The sequence below is a fragment of the Hirundo rustica genome, chromosome 8 (genome assembly GCF_015227805.2).
Source record: "Hirundo rustica isolate bHirRus1 chromosome 8, bHirRus1.pri.v3, whole genome shotgun sequence".
In the NCBI taxonomy this organism is placed as follows: domain Eukaryota; kingdom Metazoa; phylum Chordata; class Aves; order Passeriformes; family Hirundinidae; genus Hirundo; species Hirundo rustica.
The window spans coordinates 15053397-15073977 of record NC_053457.1 but is presented as its reverse complement, the minus strand read 5'-3'; the positions used below and the strand labels follow the sequence as shown (position 1 = coordinate 15073977).

At 37.7% G+C, this 20581-nt stretch overlaps 1 protein-coding gene across 2 annotated transcripts in view; it reads left to right on the top strand.

Moving 5' to 3' along the window:
- ADK (adenosine kinase) overlaps window positions 1-20581 on the top strand; it is a 273051-nt gene that overhangs the window by 24622 nt on the left and 227848 nt on the right. For both annotated transcript variants that reach the window (XM_040070582.1, XM_040070583.1), the window contains exon 3: window positions 9602-9655. In XM_040070582.1, coding sequence (XP_039926516.1) covers window positions 9602-9655 — 54 coding nt within the window. The remainder of the gene's footprint in view (window positions 1-9601; window positions 9656-20581) is intronic.

Below are 20581 nucleotides of genomic sequence, written 5' to 3'. Positions count from 1 at the left end.
CCAGAAATAGAACAGATCTAGTATGAGGACAGAGCTGTAATTCAGTTCTGAAATGTACTTTGTGTTAATGGAGCCCAGCATGGTTGTATGTTTGCAGCACTGTAATGTTACTGCCTTTGTTGGCATGTCCAGAGTATTAACCTGTATTTTATTGTAGATGTAGAGCCTATTGAAGATCATCCTGATGGCTCACTATATGTCTTCCTTCTCTGAGAAGGCGATGAAGAGTTTGTTTACGAGTATAAATTAAGTAGCTGTCAGTGCTATTCATGTATGGCAACCAGGGTGTCTTTATTTAGAAGAAAACATCAATATTTAGAAGAAATACATCAATCTGGGGATTGCATGAACAACGACAATACTGTGCCTTCTCTGAAATAGAAATATATGTGTGCATATAAAGCAGAGCTGCTCATGGGGCATGGGAAGTATTTGGGCATTTTTAGTACTAGTGGTGACAGGATCTGTTGTAGAACTGGTAGAGTTGGTGTGAACAATAAATTTTAAAGTGATAATAGCAAATAATTGTGGGTAAATAGGAAAATAAAAGGAACCCTTCAGTTTAGATTATGTACATGTTACTTTAGTTGGTGTTTTTCAGTAAGTTTTATGCAAATAAAACTTCACCACATGATTGTGGGAACTGGCTTGTGTTTATAATCAAAATAAATTAAACTGCAAATGAGTGTTTATTTCTAGTTGAAGAAAATAGGTATGTAGATGTTAGATGATCATTTCAGAGCAGGAACAATGCAAAAAGAACTGGGAAAACTACAGAAGTGGCTTAAATATTCAAGGCTCAAAGGAATAATTGTAATGGAGTATGTTGAATTCAGTCTGTAAGGAGAATAGCTGTAGCTCTGCACAAATTGAATTAATATTTTATCCCTTGATAAAGTTACTGAAGGTCAACAAACTGTATTTCTACTGGTGCAATGAGTCTAGAATTCAAAGTACCAATTAAATAAAAAAAAGTAGCGTGTGTACAGCTTTTAAAAAGGTACTTGTAGTCAGATATTTAAAAAACTCCATTTTTCTATATCTGTTTACAGCACGTGTTTAGCTGTCTTAAATTTTTAGCTCCGTATTTTGTAGTTAAGGAAACTGTTTTGACAAGGCCAATTCTATATGCTTAAGTCCAGAGTGATAGGGCTGACCCTATTAAATGATCATAGTTTTTCGCAGTCTGGTGATTAACAGGCTTTGAACTTTCCTGGCTTTCTTAATCCCTTTTAATCATTTAAACCTATTATTGTTTTGACTTCAATTTCAAAAGCTCTTTAAATCTGTCTTACAATATTAATAGCTGATTAAAGTTCTGATTTCCAACCATGTTATCAGTGGGGCATCTTACCTTATTACACTGAATAATTCAGAAACAACTAGGAAAATATTGATCAAGGGTGAAAGAAAAGAACATCAGAAAAACTGTACCTAGTAATTTTTATATTTATTGATCATATCCATGCATTAAATGGGGGAAACAAAATACTTTAATTTATGACCTGAATAACTGTATTTCTTTTAGGTTTCAGTAGTGTAATTTTAAGCTAATTCCATGTTGACATTTAAATTCATAATCCATCTTTCATATTAAGTAATGTGTTAAAAAAACCCCCTGCTAATATTTTTTTAATCCCTTTCACTCAGAAATTCCAGCTATTTTTTTCTGAAAAAGACAGGTTTGTATAGGGAGTGATGCAGCCAAATAAGACTAGTCATAATAGTGGACAGGAACTGAGTAAAAAGGAAAACACTAGAAATTTGTTCTGTGTGTTCTCCAAGATGGTCCTTCATTCTCTCAGCTCTGACATGTCTGTTCCCATAGCAAGGTTTAATGTCTGGTGGGTTTTTTGTTGGTGTTGTTTTTTTTTTTTTTTTTTTTTTTTTTTGTAAATGAAGTGCCCAGTACCTGTGGTTTGAGTTGCAGTTAATTTTTTCCCTAAGCAGATGCTTTTGTTTAGTTAAGCAGTTGTAATTCTCTGCCAGTCAATGTACGTGCCCTTTCCCAAATTGAACTTGATTCTTTGTCATTGATAACTATGAAGTAATTTATTTTCTCTGAAGTAATTTGTTTTCTACATTCTATAGAAAGTTAAGATAGAAGTATCTTAACCTTCTTTTGCTATTTTTTAAGTCTCCTTCCCACTACCACTATTGTATGCTTTACACCTACCTACATTTCTTCTTCTGAAGCTGAACACTTTAGCTACAAGTTTTTCTGTTTGAGAATGGAAGAAAATGAAATTATTAGTGAGGCTGACAGTTCACTCTGGGGTCTTTTTGCTAAGTTTTGTTTTGTTTGTTTGCTCATCCCTATTTCTGTGTTGTAATAGCTCATTGCTGTCCTAAATGCTTGGTGTGAGTTGGAAGCTCAGGTTGAATTCAGGTTGAATTAGTTGCAGTTTGTAACACCTCATTTCTCCTCTCTCCAAGTTACTACTCTGTGGGATGCCTTTTCCCCCGCTCATATTTTTATGCTTTTAATTTACCTATTTGGCTTCACATAGTCTTACTGAAGTCTTACAATCTGCTAGAATGCTCTATTGTCACGACATACCCGTGCCAGTGTGCTGTCATCTGTGGATTTCATCAGTAGCTTCTGTACTTAGCGCCAGATCACTCATGGATGTGTGGCATAGTGTTGGGTCTAGCACTGATCCGTGTTGAAGTCAATCTGATTTATGCATTCTCTCACGGTTCTAATATTTTCCCAAAGGAATGTCTTAAAGCTGTTTTAAGCAGGTTCCTCTTTTGTTGGTATAAGTGGACCCTTGCAAAACTTAGGATTTTCTTCTGGAAGCAGGCTTTCTTTGGGGCTGTATTGCTGTTGTACAGTCCCTCTTTAATTTCTCAGTTTTTCAGGGATAGCAATCTGGACTTTTATATTTGTCAGCAAAGCAGTATCTATTCAGTAAGGATTTCTAAAATGGTCTAGCCTGTTAAAAGATCATCCTTAAGTAACAGCAAATAATGATGAGGCGTCACTGAACCCAGAAATTAGTGTAGAAAAGGTCTCTGTTTTGCTGTCAACTGGGGGCCAAGAAGGAATGTGAAAAGATAGGGAGGACCAGCTGCCCTGTAACAGAATAGGAGAGAGGCTAAAGAGGGGGAGAAACGTTGAGGGGATGGAGAGAGTGGTGCATTTCAGATGGTGAAACTGGGAGATTAAACACCAATGGAATTTACAGGGGAAAAAAAATAGTAAATGTATTAAATTGGCAGAGTAAAAACAGTGCAAATCAGGCAAGACAGTGAGACTTTCAGAATATAAATCAAAGGCCTTTACACAAAATAGTAAAATGTAAATGTAAATATAGTAAAAATAGTAAATGTATTAAATTGGCAGAGTAAAAACAGTGCAAATCAGGCAAGACAGTGAGACTTTCAGAATATAAATCAAAGGCCTTTACTGTTGGGGTTTATCTTTTTTTTTTTTTTTTTAATGGAGGAAAAAAAACTGTCTGAAATATTTGGACTAAGATCCTTGTATCTGCCAGTCACAGAAAACTTTAGTTTGGTTTAGCTGGTTTCATCTGGTCCATGATGAATTGGGCTGCTAAATTTACATGCCAGGTATGGTCTGGGTTATGGATTTTTTGTTTTCATCTGGATTTGGAAAATTCACAGCCCTAGAATCTGGCTTAGCAAGCTTAAAGTAGTGATCCAAACACGTACAAGTCATGCTACTCACACTGTATTTGTGTGCATGGGAAAGATTATTGGGCTAATGGGAAGATAAGGCTACATTAGGTTTAACTGAAATTTCTAAGCAGCTGCGGCCTTGTATGCCGCTTCTTTCTATGCAGAAACACTTCAAGTGCTGTTTTACTACTGTAGGAAAAACAGTTTCCTTAGTGCTTTTTGATTTCTATACAGGTCAAGTCAGAAGAAATGGAGTTAGCACTTATGGCAGCATTACTTATTCTGTCTGATAAACTGCAGGTGGAACTTGAGAAACAGGCAGACCTCCTGTACCCATCCCCCCTAAATGCGATGCGTTAGAAGGATTTTGTGAGCTGGGCTTGCTGTGCGCATTGGCCTGTAAATGCTCATGAGGATGCAGTTGTGGCAGGTTCACACATGGCTGTGTTTCTGACCTCACTGAGAACTGCATAGGAATCAGTCAATATACACTGAAAAAGGACGTGTGAACACAATGTCCCAAAGGCGCCTTGTTCTAGTTTTGATAAGATTAATACTTTTAAAAAATAATTTAAAAAAAAGAACTGTGTTTCCTTTTTTTTAGACTAGTAAAGGTAGCCTTAACGTCACCTGGAAGTTGAAGTAACACAATTGCTGAATCATTCTTATGCAACCTTCTTTAGATTAATCTGAAATACAGTAAGACTATAGGGAAATCCTTAAGGTTTCTTAATGACTTTGAAAATTTATGAAGAAATGCTTCTGCAGAGCTCTGTCTTAAAAAGCCTCTTTTATCGATGAAGCATAGCCTAGTATAAATAAAATCTACTTGTCTTGTCCCGTTAATGCAACCAATGGGTCATAGGTCTCTGATGGAGAAATCACACTCTGTTCCTTTTTTTGATGACTTTTCTGCAAAGTTCAAAGAACACGTTGGAAATCTGCCCTTTCATATATTGAATTTTTAATCAATCTGGGGAATACTTAAAGCAGTAAGTGCAACAAAGCATGTAAAATACAATAAGCTTATGGAACAGCAAAGCCCAAGTGCATTTAAAGGTGAGCAAGGTTAGTCAGAGCCATGTACTGAGGCAAGAAGTTTGTATTTATTTGTGCATCAACCAAAACAGAGGGATGTCTGTGCAGATAAATATTTAGGGCTTCCTGGAATGCTTTATTGTCCCAGCTTTGTATCATGGAAATAGTTTAAATATAGGGTTTTTTTTTCTGACTACTCATATTGATAGTTAATGCAGAAAAATACTTTTATCTCTAGCGTCTTGTTCTTCACTTTCAAGTATTCTTGAAAATAGTGATCAGAATATCACTGTCATACATAAGCAGTTTTTCATACATCCCTGTGGGTGGTCTGCATTTCAACTTGACTCCTCTGGCCCAAGCAGCACACGTGTGCTGATTTTCGTTTTGATATCTAGGCAATTATTACTTATTGCTTCTATAGAAGGCTTTGCTTAGATTGGTGGATTCAAGTCAGAAATTTTGAAAGGTAACTTGATTTTCAAGCTATGAAGATCTATTGCCATTTTTAAAACCTGTTTGCTCATCACCAGTTTCATTTTGGGCTTATGGACAGGTGAATTTTGCCATCTTTTCAGGAAATTTTTCATAGAGTCGATCTGAACTTGATGTATGTTTGGAGTTCATCAGCAGTGCCTATTGAGTGCAGGCTGTGTTTACTTTTTAATTTGGTTAAGGCTTTGTGAAATTGAATGCTGCCTGAAGGGAACTGTGCCTTATGGGTGTTTGTTACATTAAAAATATCACTGTGGAAATGCTCATTGTTGTCCAGGTACATGAATTTTCATTTTATCTCGTATTAGGAACTGGGAAATAAAAAATCCTGGAGTTGCAGGATTACTATTTCAGAAGGATCTTTAAAATGCATTGCAGAAGTTGAACTTGGAATTCCGGTATGCTTAAAAAATAAAAAACAGGCATATAATAAAAAAGATACATTTCTGCAGAAATTGAAATTGAGATGATAGACTCACAGGTGAATGCTAGGCAAGTCATGTGCATGAAGAAGTGAAGAATATACCACCATTTCTCACCACTGTAACCAAATAGAATGTATTGGTCAGAGTTGTACTTCTAGCTGTTGAAATAGATCTCTTCCAAGTGGCCTTGGCGTTTTTTTCATAGAGTATATTTAGATGTACTTAGAGCAAATTTTCTCAACATCATCTGACTCCCCAGTACCACAGTACCACGTCCTCAGAAAGCCTGCGTTGTTGTCTGGGTCTGTTACTTTATTTCCAGACCTGTGGAGAGGAAAATATTTGAGATTTCTATAGTTGTGAATTTATAATTAGTTGTGCCTTTGTTTCTTGATGAAATACAGGCGCGTGAGATTGCTCATTTGTCCTGGTAAGTTCAATGTAAGGTCAGAAAGAATACTGTCTGAAAGAATTATCTTGACACTGGAAAAGGTAATGAATAGCACTGTGAAACTTACAATTTCAACTGTCATTAGAGATGGATGATAGAATTATAATTTCAGTTAGCACCTATCTGTAGGTAGGACTGTTAAGCTTCAGTTAGAATAGGGTGTATTGGTGTGACCGTGGTCCAATGACATCTAGAGGTTAAACCAAGCTGCTGTGGCTTAAGAAACTTCCTAAGAAACAGTTTGGGGAAGAAGCTGCTCTCGGAGCAGGAGGTTTTGCCCAGGGTGCCGTGTGGCGGGGGGCTGCCAGAAGCCAGCAGCTGTGCCGCTCAGGGCCGGGTGCGCGTATCGGCGCGGCTCCGTGCACGGGGGCAGCTGTGCGCCCCGCCAACTGCTGCAGCGCAACCGTTTGCTGCCCCATTCACGGGCAGCTGCCCTTCTGAAGGGCTGTCTGCAACACCGGTGCTCCTCCAGTAGATAAAATGTTTGTGAAGGACAAATCAAAGGGCTTAATTGTATCGTTTTTGAAAGGTACTGCAGCGTGTTTTGACACTTACCGCAGCCTGGTTGTAGACTCTTTTGCATGTTCTTACTCTTAAGCTGCCTTTTTAAAAATAGGACCTCAGGTAGTGCTGAAGAGATTATTAACATTTTGAAACTATCACAGTTTGCTGCTGGGTAGTTGAAAAGAATAATAATTATTTTGTGTTCTAGGATGTGTTGAACTTTGAATTTCAGAGTAGAAAAAAAAATGAAGTTGTGATCACTCCTTTGCTTACTTCCGTAGCATATATGCTTCTCTTCTACTCACTAATTTAATGTCAGACAATTGAATCTATAACACATGCACAATCCATTGTTCTGGCTGCTTAGAGGGTTTAGATGCCCTTATTTTGAAGTTTTTGACTGCTTATCTTTAGCTTCAATTTTGTACTTAGTATTGTTAGCTCATAAATGTTTTTTAGAGAAATTCTGACAAGTCTAACCTTCATCAGTTAGGAAGACCCAATTGATGCTTACCAATCTTGCCTATGAAGCACTTGTTGGGAAAATATTATGTAAGCTGCTCACTGTGCTAGTTGCACTTTTAAATTTATTAAATTGTTCAGCAGCTGTGTATGAAATATATGTCTTAATGCATAAAGTACTCATAAAAGTTTAAAAACTCTACAAGCATGTCCCTTTGTGGTAAGTTTTCTTTGACAACTTGCTATCAAAGCAATGCCTTTAGGGATCAAGAAAGAATGTTTTAAAAAAACCCTGTTGTCATAGTAAAAGAAGGCGGTGGTGGTGAAAAAGACTGTAAGCTGAGGTTCACCAAAGGAACCATTCTGCAAACCTTAGAGGTAGCAGCTGTGCTCCTCTTCAGTCCCTCTGTGGGATGTCAAGAACATGGCCCAAAATCACAAATCTGTTGAGCAGCGTTCCCCATGTTACATGATTTCTGTAGTAGCTGACTTATTAGGCTGAATAAGTAGTGACAGGTTTTATTTGTTTGGGTTTTTTCCCCTCTAAGTAACTGTGGGGGTAAAATTGTCGTTTTAAAAAAAAAGCGTAGTAACAAGGATTCTGGAAACTTTGAAGAGCTCAAAGATAGATTTTGTTTCTCAGCAGAGGAGATTGTATTCAGTTGAAGCTGAAGTAGTCTGACTACTGGTAAAGGAAAAGCACACAGCTTAATTTTTAGTAGAAAGAATTTATGTGACTTTTTATGGGTATATTTGTTAATGGGCAAAATTATCTCCATTTGCAAAATGGATTGCATATTAGTGTATCTGTCTATGACAGATAAATCCTTTGGACAGAGACCTGATTTCATTTTAAGTCACATTACAAGTTTCATAAGAAGAGATAGTGCCCTTTCATTTCTGAAAGATGTTCCTTTTAGAATTTCCTGGTAACTCCTTGCATTTTCTCTGGTACATGAGTATTTGCTATCAGTGAAATGCTTATTAAGACATGACAAATGGAGATATTGGGGAAGTGGAGCAGCATTATGAAGAGACTGGTATTGAACTAGACACTTTTTTTTTCACGTACGAAAAACAGCCTGATACAGTTGATTACAGAAAACATTAAGGTGGAAGTAAATGTAAGATCGTAACAGTAAAAATTGGTTTCTTAAAGGCTGACAGGATGGTTAAGTATGGAGAAGATTGGGCAATTAAAATGAGAGGCCTGAATCTGTATAGGAAACCCTGCTGACCCTGAGTCCAGTGTGAGCCTTGCATTTGGAAGGAGAACATGGATGAACTGCACTGTATTCTGGTCAGGAGTGTCTGCACCAAGGATTTAGCAGCAAAGTGGATAAATGGATTCAAGTCAGAGTGATACTGTAGCATATAACCTGGGGCAGTCTCAGCATTTGTAAACAATAAAAATCAGTAAGTCAGTGTCTTGTATGTCTGAATGCAGCGAGCACTAGTGAGCTTGAGGATGTGTCTGGCATCAGAACTTGCATTTTAAATGGATACTGAAAATACGACTTTCGAAGAGAATCATCAGGAGTAAGGAGTAGAGAAAGGATATTTTGTCTATTTGTTATAGACAAAAATCATTTTGCAAGACAGTTTGAGTGTAGTTGTCAGTGACCTGAATCTTTTCTCAGGAATAACTCATCGTTCTGCAGTTGTCTAGAGCAAGGAACAAAAACAGAGGACAAAGGAACAGTGGGAACCTTCTGCAGTGTGAGCAGATAGCTGTTTTCAGAGTTGTCCAATGGACACTTGACTTCTAGCTGCTTACATTATGAATGACTGTCTTACAAACCAACTGACCAAAAAGCCCACAAAATCCCAAACAAAAACCCCAAATCCCACAGAATACTACAGCAATTTATTTTGAGATGTTGGAAGATTTTTCTCTGAGGCAGATCAAAAGTGAGGTCGCTCTGTAAAGGTTTTCCGTGGTGAGTGACAGTGCGGGCTGCAGCATGGCTGGCAGTAGGCTGTCCTGGCAGAGACTGCATTCTTTCTTCCCTCTGATCAGGCAGTGTTGGCAACCTATCCTGTTAAATCAACTATTAGGTTAAGCTAGCAAAGAAAGTTTCTTTCTCTCTGCACTCACTTTTATCAGAAGTTGCTTGTATGGACTGAAGAAGTTTTCATAGCTTGTTGTTAAGGTATATTTTTTCTAGAGAATTATTTTGGTATTTATTTTAATAGTTTTATTTGGTACAGGGAGAAACACTACAGCCACATTTAGTGTTTCTATTGTCTGTAATCCTCCCTTTCATGTTTTGTCAGATTCAAAATATAAGATCGATGTATGGTTCATGGTATAAAGTGCAGTGAGTTTTGGTAGATAATCGGCCAAAGTATCCAGTAGACTTTGAAGTCATGATATAAAGCAAAATTTTGTGTGGTGTTAAGTTTACTTTGATAAACACAAAGTTTTTTAGAAAGTTTTGTGGCTGTCTTTGCAATACCTGAGGTATCTGAATTGACAAATGCATAGTTTAATAATTTGAAACTATAAACCTACATTTTATGGCCATATTCTCATGTGAGTAACTGCTTTGTCTTTTTTCTTTCTTTTTTTTCCCCCAAGGTATGGGCTGAAGCCAAATGACCAAATTTTGGCAGAGGACAAGCACAAAGAACTGTAAGCTTTTATGTGGTCATATACATGCATGTTACCGATATACTTTTACTGTATATACATGTCTCATTGTTAAATACCTGAAGCAAAAATGTTAGCTTTTGCTCTTTAGTACTATCTGCTGTAAATTGCAAAGTTTCTCTGTAGACTAATTAAAAAGAGATTTAAAAATACTTTTTCATTAATTTCTTTTAAAAATTATTTTAGTATTATTGATTGCAGTTGGTACTAATGCAATTTAAATACTCCATTTAAATATTCATCCTAAATGTCTGTGTTCATTTCTAAGTTAAATACAGATCTGTAGGATTATTTTCACTTTTCTTGTTTCCAGGGTAGAGATAGTGGGGAATTTGGTCCATTTTATGTTCATCTGCATGCTTAGATATAAAAAGAACACCCCTTTTTTTTCCTTACTATTTTCAACTTTAGGCTCTTGCACTTAACTGTCTGTTTCCATTATTACATTAGTGTTATTTTGCATTATTTCATGACATACCTAAAGACTTACACAGTTTATCCTCGTGTAAGATGATATACCTGTTTCAAATGAATTCACATCTATAGCTGTCAAGTTTTCCCATGTTGCAAGTTTGGATGTTTTTTGTAAGGTCACAGATTTCAAGCAGTAAAAATGTATTCTGGTAACAAGGATTTAATTCCTCAGGAAAAGGATTTCTTTCTCCTGAAAGCCTTAGTGATTGAATTACTGACCAAATGTCCCATGTTCTTTCTGAGGATGGAAAAAGACGTTTAACTTAAGTTAGTACATCGTGGTAATGTATGAGTGACATTAAAACTGCTTGAGCTCCAGGCAAAAGACAAGCAACAGCAGTTGCCTTTGATGGGTAGATAAGATTTGTTTTATGCAGAGCACACTCTCTAATGATACAACACTTATGGACAGCACAGCTATGAGTAACCCATTTTGGATGTTATGAGCTAGAATTGTTAAAAGTACTAGCATGCAGAGGGGTTAAACACAAGGTAAGTCAAATGCAGGTCTGTATTTTGGACAGTACGAGTTGTACCTTGTACACAAGCTTTATTTGTTCAATAGATACTGATTAAACCGAACCTTTTGATGTGAGATATTTCATTTGAAGTAGTAAAGTCATCTCTCAGCTTTTTATTTTAGGTATATTACATATTAGTTAATTGCATGTTTGTTATTGATATGTTTACAGCATAGTTACTTCTTAAATGAAGGGTTGAACTAATTTTATTGAAGTAGTTCTTTATTGAATTTTGATTAATACAGAAAATTGAGTAAAGCTCAAGATGTACCTGGATCAGCTGCAGCAGAAACCCTTCTTTGGTGTTTTGTTGTGCACGCTGCATTAGCTCCAGAGATGATTTATAAGTTGTTGGGTATAATGAAAGAGGTTGAACATGCTTTTGCCACTGATCTTGTCATCTTGAATGTCACTGGATACTTGACCAGGGAAAATCTCCTTTCGGTCAGTGTCACGTTGTTTTCAGGAGAGACCTTTGGAACTTTTCTATTGCTGTGTACTCTTCTCCTTGGACCACGTGAACACAACAGATTGCACATTGTTGAACTTGGGAGCACTTTCAGTCCTTCAAGCTAAATTCTCTGATTTAACTTACAGATGAGTTTTAGATACTTAATTAATCTTTTCTGATGTTTAAGTAGACTTTCATATTTAAAAGAAATGCTAGTTCTAGAAAACATGCAAGACAACTTACCACTAGGGTAATTGTTACTGATGTGGTTATAAACTTATTCTTAGGTACAGTGCCTTTATAATTAAGGTATTCTCCTGACCCTGTTGCAATGTTTTTAAGTCAAATACAAAGTTAGTCTCTACATGTTACTGTTCAGTGCCAAAATCCTCCTACCTAAAATAATTTATCTTTCAGTATTTGAAATGTCAGCAGCTTTTATATTGTCTTCCAAAGTAATAAAGGGGACTTCTTTTGGAATTCTTCATCTAAAATCCATCATGGTGATTTATCTGTCAGATGCCCTTCAGTTTCTCAGAGATACTTCTGTATAGCTGTTATTCATAAAAATGTAAATTTTGTTCAGTAGTGAATTCCTTATCTCTAAAGGTAACTGAGCCTGCTGACTTAGCTTGATCCTTTAGTCCTTGTGTCTTAGTTATATAGAGAGGTAAGTACAGCTACCAAGACTGGCATTGGTTTACAGGCATGGCATGATGCTTAACTTCTATTTTAAGCGCTAAGGTATGAAAGATCACCTTTTTTTTCCCTGCTTTCAATTCACTTCAACTGTAACAGCCTTCTAAATGTGTCTTTTCATTTTGTGTATGCTTCTTTTATCTAGCAGGAATTTATTAGCACTAAAGCTGTTAAGTTTGTGCATATATGCATTCTTTTCAGAATTTAGCTGGAAATATCTCCTCCTTCCCTGCCCCAATCAACTTCTGAAGGTACCTGATGAAGGGTGGGGCGTACTGTACCCCAGCTTTACCTGTTTCCATGTCAAATTTGCAGATTAGTTGGAGCCGTCAGCACTAGTGACCAAGCCAAGCCATGCCCATGTTGTTGGGAATCAAATGAGCAGCACACTTTGTTTTCAGTGTGAGTCTGCTGTTCTGCAGTGGGAATATCAGAGGTGGGAGAACAGTGGTATCTTCAGTTTGCATTGGTGTTTTACAAGGGGAATATGCATTTGTGGCCCAAGGGATGTCCTGCAGATGTTTGTCACCTTCCCTAACCCAACTAATCCCCCCTCAACTCAAGTCCTGCAGGACTGCTAGGGAAACTCAGATGTAAAAAAGACTGGTGAGACCTTAATGTTGCATATACTTTTTCTCCTTCTGAGAACAATAAAAAATATAAACTCTGAGACAAAGAGAAATGACCTGACCCTTTGTGTATGGTCCTTTTACAAGAGTTGTTTCTATTTTAAATCTCAGAATTGGACTGAATGGCTTTAACGTAAACATAGACTTACGTATGTTGTTGCCTAGGCTGATTATTTATATATACATACATACATACATACATATATATATATATATTTCTTTTACTATGGTTCCATACCAAAAGATTTTTAGGAGAATAGATTGAGGCTAGGTGCAGCAAGCAATGGGGTGTGATCTAAGTTGTCTTGTTATTAAAGTAGGAATACTTTAGTACAGAGTCCATCTTCACTGTGTAGAATAACTGTTGATGGAGGAGTTGGGGTTTCTTACTAGTATTTTTTTTTACTAAACTAGAGGCTGTTAGCCAAGTTTTGGTAGCTTGACTAGCTTGTATGAATATAGGCAACTAAAATATAGTCATTGCGAGTTTTAAAAACATGATTTGGAATTCAGTAGTACCACTGAGTCTGTAAGCAATGCTTCAGAACACTTGTTTTAGTGCAGCTTTGACTGAATGCTAGTTGGACAGTTTTATTAACTGTTTTGTTTAAACAGTTTTGGCAGTGATGGGACACTTGAAAGTTAGTTGAAGGAAAGACTAAGAGATGTGGCATCTGCATTGTGTTTCTGATTTTGTAAGCTTTCTTTTTTCAGAGATCAAGACCATGGAGTGAGGAAGTGAATAAATATCAGCTTTCTTTCTCCTCAGTCAGTTTTTGATGTGTTGGTCAGAAGGGGAGAGCAGATGTGTTCCTCTGCTGCAGTTTAGCTGCGAGGGATTTCATTCTTACCTGCATACTCGTGATTTTTATAGTGGAGCTGAACAAGGAAGAGAGGAACTCTTAAACTTGAGGACAGCTGTTTGGGTGACTGATGGAGTTGTGATTAACCTGCAACATCTGGCAGGAGGTGGTGTGTGTGTATTTTCTGGTTTTGCTTAGGCAAGACAGATAGATATTTAATCTTGCAGTCATAATAGGGATATTTGAGAATTACAGGGAGCCTCTGATGCTTGGGAAAAAGTAGAGAAATCTACCGTAGGGATTTGGAAGCAGTCTGGGTTGTTAGAGAGTTAGAGGATGTCCTAGGGATTTAGAACCGTGTCACAGGAATGCTGAAGGGCAGTTTCCTTGTATTTGGGGGTGGGGGGACTACCCCGTGTCTATCGCTATCAGAGTATTTCAGCACAGCAGCTGAGGCGCTCGGCCCCAAGCACAAGTAGAGCGCAGCTGTGTGTCACTGATAGTTCAGCTTGCAGGGAGAGAGACGTGAGTTCTGGGTCCCCGCAGGGATGCCCCTGTCCGTCCAAGGCTTTCGGGGACAGGCGAGTGTTCCGTGCCACTAGAGGGGGCAGGTTATCTTCGGTAACATCGCAGAAATCCCTCCCGAGGTGCTGCCTTTAGCATTTGTCCTCTTGGGCTTAAGGCTTTCTAAAATACCTTTGCTTTTTATCCATCCTCTTCCCCCCAGAGCTAAAAAAGAGGGTAGAAAATTGTTTGTGGAAGCAGGGGGAAGAGAGATTAAAATATCAGAAATACGAAGCTTTAAGTCATTTGTTTGCCTTCTCAACATATGTTGGCAATATAGGTGATTTGTATGGATGGGGTGGTATATGAACTTGTCACAGCTGTTGAGTTACTTGATATAATCTACCTCACTTGTAATTACATTTGAGTGGATTAATACATATTATGAAATATGATTTGGCAAGGAATTAATGTGGAAAACTGTTATGGCAGTTATAACAAGGTACCCAGATTCATGAAAAAAACTTGACAGCTCCCACCTTTATGTGGCTTTATTTTAGATTTCTTCCTCACTTTTGTGTAGATCAAGTATCTTATTGACCTGTTTCCTGGTGTAGAGTTTTGTCTGAAAACTACAATAAAAATCTCTACAGTGCAATTGATACTCGCTTTTATAAAATCAAATATTTTTAGAATTTTTACAGAGGAAACTCCTAATTTTCTCTTTTTAATGAATAAGAATGACTAGTCTCTTAAATTGCCATTTTCTCCCAAAGCAAATAGATTTCTATTTATATTGACTCTGATTGTTTCATGTCATGTAATTAAGCACTTCTTTAACTAAACTTCCATTAAGTACTTGGGAATTCTGTAGAGTAGTAATCTGGACGATGTGCTGTGGATATTTGAGAAATTTGTGAATGTAAGGAATGAGCTTGATGGCTGGGAAGAACGCTGTGCTGTTCTGGAATGTTTTCTTAATCCAGTTCCTTGAGTTGTTGGCTCCCTCTGTAGAAACTACTTTAAATTGCAGTTTGATTTCCCTAGAATTGTTTTATGACTTCTGTGTGATATATACACACACACATGCATAAAAGCTTCAGTCAGCTGTACAAAAAGAATGATTTATGGTTAGCTACAGAATTTCTATTAAAGATTCCTCCCTCTGTATTTTTTCCTTAATTTTTCTGCGTGTCCACCGTTCATGCAATTATTTTGGATTACAGCACCGATGTAAATTGGCAGTATAGAAATCAGCTCATGAAATTCTCATTAACAGGCAGTCCTGCATAATTTCTAGAAGTTAAGCTTCTAAGTTATAGCAGAAATATTTTTAACTTCTTTCATGAAGCAGTCTTTACATATGCTTAAATTTAAAATCAAAAGTTTCAAGTTAGTTTTAGTGTATAATTTCATTTTGCATCCTGCTGTTGGAGATGTTAAATAGGTAATCTGCACAATACTTGTACAGGGTAGTAAGCAGATTGCATCAGTATTTTAAAACTGTGCTTATGTATCACTACAGTGTTTTATTTGAGCCTTCTGCATCTATTCATATTCCTTTGTGTGTATAGTACATTAAAGGCAAACTTTGCTGTGTGGCTTTAAAGGCTCTATTAGAATAGTCTCTATTGTTAAACAGCTCCTGGAAATCAGTGTCAATTCATTCGTGTATGGCACAGTGCTTATTTGATGTAAAATAGAAGAAAAGTTCTGATAATAGCTATGGCTGGCAGTTAAGAACAAGGTTTCTATTCCTCTGGGGAGCTTGGTTTTGTAGCCTGAGATGCTTATCTGAGGCTGTTGTGTGATACAACACTTCCATGGTAGTGGGAAGGAGGAGTGCTGGAGGGGAAAGAGAAGGATGGATATGAAAGCTAATGGGGAATCCAAAATATTTTATGTATGTGACATACATACATATAAAAAGAGCTGCTAAAGGATTGAAACTTTATTTGCTTAAAAGTACCTAATGTCTGATTCGCTATTCTTCTGTAGTCTTGTTCTTAGTCTCATATATTCTTTTTTTTTCTCTTACCTTCAGTAGAGGTTTTCTTGTGTCATCTGCTTTGATTACCACAGCCATATCATAGGTGGTACAGAAGAGATATCAAAAGATCCTTCAAGGGAAAGATGTTTTGTAATATTCCAAAAGGTAATTCTAGCTCAGATTTCATTGGTAACAGGAACTCTGACAGTACTGGTTATTTGGTTAAATTGATCTCTCATAAGGATTTCACTCTTTGACAATTTGTGCAGGAATAGGTGGGCTGACATGGACCACCTGTTTGGTTCTTCTGTGTAGTGAGCTAATGAGGCCGGGTTACTCTGTTTTTATTCCTGACATATTCCTGACAGTGATTACTGTTCCTCAGTGTGTACTAGACATACATGCTTTAAAGCAAGGAAATAAGGTTTTTCATTTTGCTTGCCTGTTCCTGAGCTCACCCTTCTGCATGGACTGAGCAGAGAACCACAGCCCTGATGTGAACTCTCAGACTTGGGAGGCTCAAGTGATCTGAACTCCTGCAAAGCACTTCAGCTTGCTTCTCACCTAGTATAGCAAAGGCTTCACAGGCAGCACAGGACGGCTGCACGCTCCGGTCCTCCTGGGCTTCATTCCCAAGAAATGCAGTTTGGGCAGTCAGTAAGACATGAGTGTCCAGAAGAAGGAGACTTCCTTCATGGCTATTCTTGGCACTTTTTTTAGTTTTACAACACGTTAAAAAATGGTGTTAATGTTTCAACTGCACTGACTGCTGGTATTGATGAAGTGTGGTGCGTATACAGTAGTGACGGGACTGTGTGCAACGACAGACGTATTTGAAGACTGAGTTTTGAATATGCAGATTTTTTTTTTTCCCATACTGCTACATTATTTCTATCACTGTAGTGGTTTCCTTCCAATAGAAAAAGGGGTACACTCTTAGAATAAGTTGTATTCTTGTGCTGTAGAACATGCAAAATCTCATGCTGCTTTTTAGCTAAGGTTTCTGCATCTTTATTGCACAGTTTAGAATTGGACAAGATCTGTCTTGAGAGTATTAATTTTTGTGTTATGCAGTGTAGCCCAAAACTTGCAATTTTTCTAAAATTTAGAAATTAATATGACCTTTTAATGGCCTAGAAGATACATTGTTAGTGTGTCTTAGAAAGAGAATGTATTAATGATGGCTGTGGGATGGTTTTGAGCTGTTAGAGTAATTATTTAACTTCAAGCTGCAAGTTACGCTGCAAGAACTGCAAATTCTGAAACAAAGAGTGAGAATTTAACATGTATTTTTAAATTTCATTCTCTTACTGTATTTCTTACATATATTTTGCTCAGTCCTGTAGATGTAGCACCAGAATCAGAATAAAAGCTAATACCCACCCAACCGTTTTATGGAATTACATTACTTTTATTGCCCTAAGTATACTGTGTGTGAAGGAGAACCTTCAGATGATCTTCTGTCGGCAGATCCTGTTGTAATTCCGATTTGTTCTGATTTTAATGGCATGACATCCAGGCTGTTGGAGTGAAGGCTGTTGGAGAGCCCCGGCCAAGGGTGGGGTCAGTGCCAGGTGTGCCACCGGCACAGGGGGAGCAGCAGCAGCTCTTTGAAACCTTGTGAAAGGTGTAAAATGCCTAAAGCTTTTAACTGCTTGAAAGGACTTGACAGTGCATTGTTACCTTTTTGCTTAAACTCTCCTGAGCTTGAGGTGGGGGGCCTTAGCGCTTTCATTGAGGCTCTTTAAAACCAGTGGAGGTAAGAGATGTGTATTTCACGTGCACACGGTTTGAGCTTGAGATGGGGTACACCTGAATGAGGTGGGGGTTTGTGGGGTTTTTTTTTGTAATGCAGACCACAAACATCGTTACCGTTCAGATTGCTATGTTAGCTGGTTAGATGAAATTGCAAAACTCAGAATAAGAGTGTAATCGTCTCTTCTCTAAACTCAGTTTTGGTTTTGTTCTGGTTTTGAACATGTTTTTGGTATGGCCAATGCCAAAGAGAATAAAAATATTCATTTTTTAGTTCTTAGTATTTTTTTTTTTTTAATAATCCTGGGAGTAAATGGAGAATTTAAACTTCGAGTATTTTTGCATTTTACTGAAAAAAAAATCACTACAACAGAAGATATACTATAACTTGAATTTTCAAATATAGACGCCTTTCATTTGATTTTTGAAAAGCTTCAGGCTTTTGTGAACTGTTAGGATTTTAAGAATAGGACTTATTTCTTGGTGGCGCTTGTGTTTGTGTGCTCTCTTTAAATCAATAAAGTATGTGTGCTTATTGTGTATTTTTTTTTTTTCATAATTCCGTGAGAGACTTAGTCAGAATATAATGCCAGCTTTTTTCCTAAATAATCAGATAATGAGCTTTATTGTAGTATAGTCTTGTTTTCTGACATTTGGGTGCAATGAATAACAAGGTATAAATTCTTCCTGTGCTGGAACTTCAATATTCTCTTTTAAAGTTTTTTTTTTTTTTTTTTTTTTTTTTTAGTGAAACTCTTTAGAATTGACTTTCCAGAGAATTTCCGCTGATATCCTGTTTGTTACCCTATTATCAAAATGGCAGAATCACATGATATTCGGTTTCCAAAGCAGTTAATGGAGTATCACTCTCTTTGCTAATTTGGCTCTAAAAGTATCCTCATTTAGAGATATAAGCGCCACAAATAAAACATAAAATAAGCTGTATCGTTTGTTAGCAACTGAGAGAATAGATGTCTCTATTGCCCATTCAGTCTTTTCTGTGTTAAGCTTAGCCCCAAGAGTACCAATTAGTGCTCAGAATAGTGAATTCTGCTATTTTAAAGGTGGTCATCTATCAGAGCAGATTAAATGGCTTGTGTGAAAATAATTTAGTAGCTGCCCATTAATTGCCTTTTCTTTCATAGAACTGTAGAAAGAGACCTCAAGAGATCATTTCATTTCAGTCCCCCAATCCAGCTAGAGATGCATCTTTGTCATTCCTGGCAGATTTGTCTAGCTTTGTCTAAGGGTCTTTGGAAATAGTAGGATGTCATGTGGAGACAGTGCAATCTTCCTACGTAATTTGTAATGGTGTGCTGCTTCACTCCCACTGAAAAGTTAGGTTGCAGGATGGAACAGAGAACTATTGCCCGTAACAGTGAAGAGGGAGCAGGGTGGATTACAGAATGCAAAGGAATTGTGATGGGGGAAAAAGGCAGTGGTTCTAAGCAGGGGAGGCAGGACACTGTAGGACAAGGCTGTGTGCAAAGACAGCGTGCACGTGTATTTTTGCAGGGGTAAGGTTCTGTGCACCCAGGCACCCCTACAGGCAAAGACATAGAGCAGAGTAGCCTGTAGTGCGAGGAAAATATTGAGACTTAAGCTATTTTAGTAGTGTGATGGAAGAGGTCACCTGAAGTTGACCATCTGATTTAATCAGGACATCTGGAAGCCCCTGCCTAGTAGTCTTAAGTATATGCGTCCAGTATGGACGTGCAGTTCTGCATTTGCGGAAAGAGAAGTTTGTTTTGCTTTCCTACTGCTCATAAATAACATTGAAGAGTTGCCAGGAAATATCATCTAATCTACATACTTATATAGCTCAATAGTCATTGTATTGTGCAATCGTCTCTCAGACATCTAAATTGATTTATTCTTAAAGCTTTGTACCAGATAAGACTGTAATTTTATGGATTTATGGCCAAAGCAGACAGGGAGCGTAGCTGGCTCTAGATTGCACGGGAAACTCGCTGCACGTTCAGAAGCTGTGTGCCTGAACGACGGAGCCATCTGCTTCTTCTGAAGGGGGTCTCAGAGCTGCTGCTGCTGTGGCTGTATCATCCGATGACCTTGTTTACAAGGAGTGGAAACGGCAACTGACGCACACTGCAGCTTCTGTCCCCAAAGCAGTGACCGCAGATGGAGCGCAGCTGCTGCAAGGGGTTCGGTGGTACCTTCTGGTCACGTGAGTCAGCTGGTGCAGTTGCAGCTGCAGATGCCAGTGTCTCTGCTGAGCAGCTGAAACAAACAGACGTTATACAGGCAGGGCTGCGTGGGAGGTGATGGACATAAACTCCCTGTGCCACTTAAGCATCTGAACCACCCTGTAACCCGGTACGTCAGTCCTGGCCCGATCTCGTCTCTTTAACTGATGTCACTGGTTCTGGTTGTGAGGAGAATAACAGGAGAGCTACAGATAGTGGCAAAATAGTGACATTACTGAATTTCAATTACTTATTTCTAATATCTGTGTAAAAAAACCTTGGATACACATACATTCTCCTATCTTGCTTGTCCTTGATTTAGTTCAGTATTGAACTATCAAAATAGCAGAATCACAGTCTTCCACTATATGGGAAAAAAGATTTTGGGAAAATCAATATTAATGCAAAAATATGTTGGATGCTTTAACTTGAAATTGACTATTTAAATAGGCTGTGCAATTGTAACAGTTAACACTGTGATTTTATGCTGTAGTGACAAGTTATCGTATGGATTTGGTGAAAACTTCTGAGCTAACTTAAAGAACTTTGCTAAAAGCAGGCAATCTCTTGAGCTAACCTTTCTAGCACCCAGCAACAGTGATATATCAATCTGTATGCATCAGTGAATAGGCCTACCAGTTCCCATCTGTGGACACAGTCCTGCACAGATTTCTTGAATTCTAAGAAAAAAAAAAAAAAATTGGGTTAGAATTCCAGCAGCAGCTATGAGAATGTTTAGAAACAAACGACAGCTTTGTTAAAACTTTGCAGTGTGAATATCCCATTTCACAAGGAAGAGAAAATCATTCCAACATAGTTGTCCACATACATGTGTTAGTGGTTGATATATTTTATGGGAATCCTTCCTAAGCTGGAAG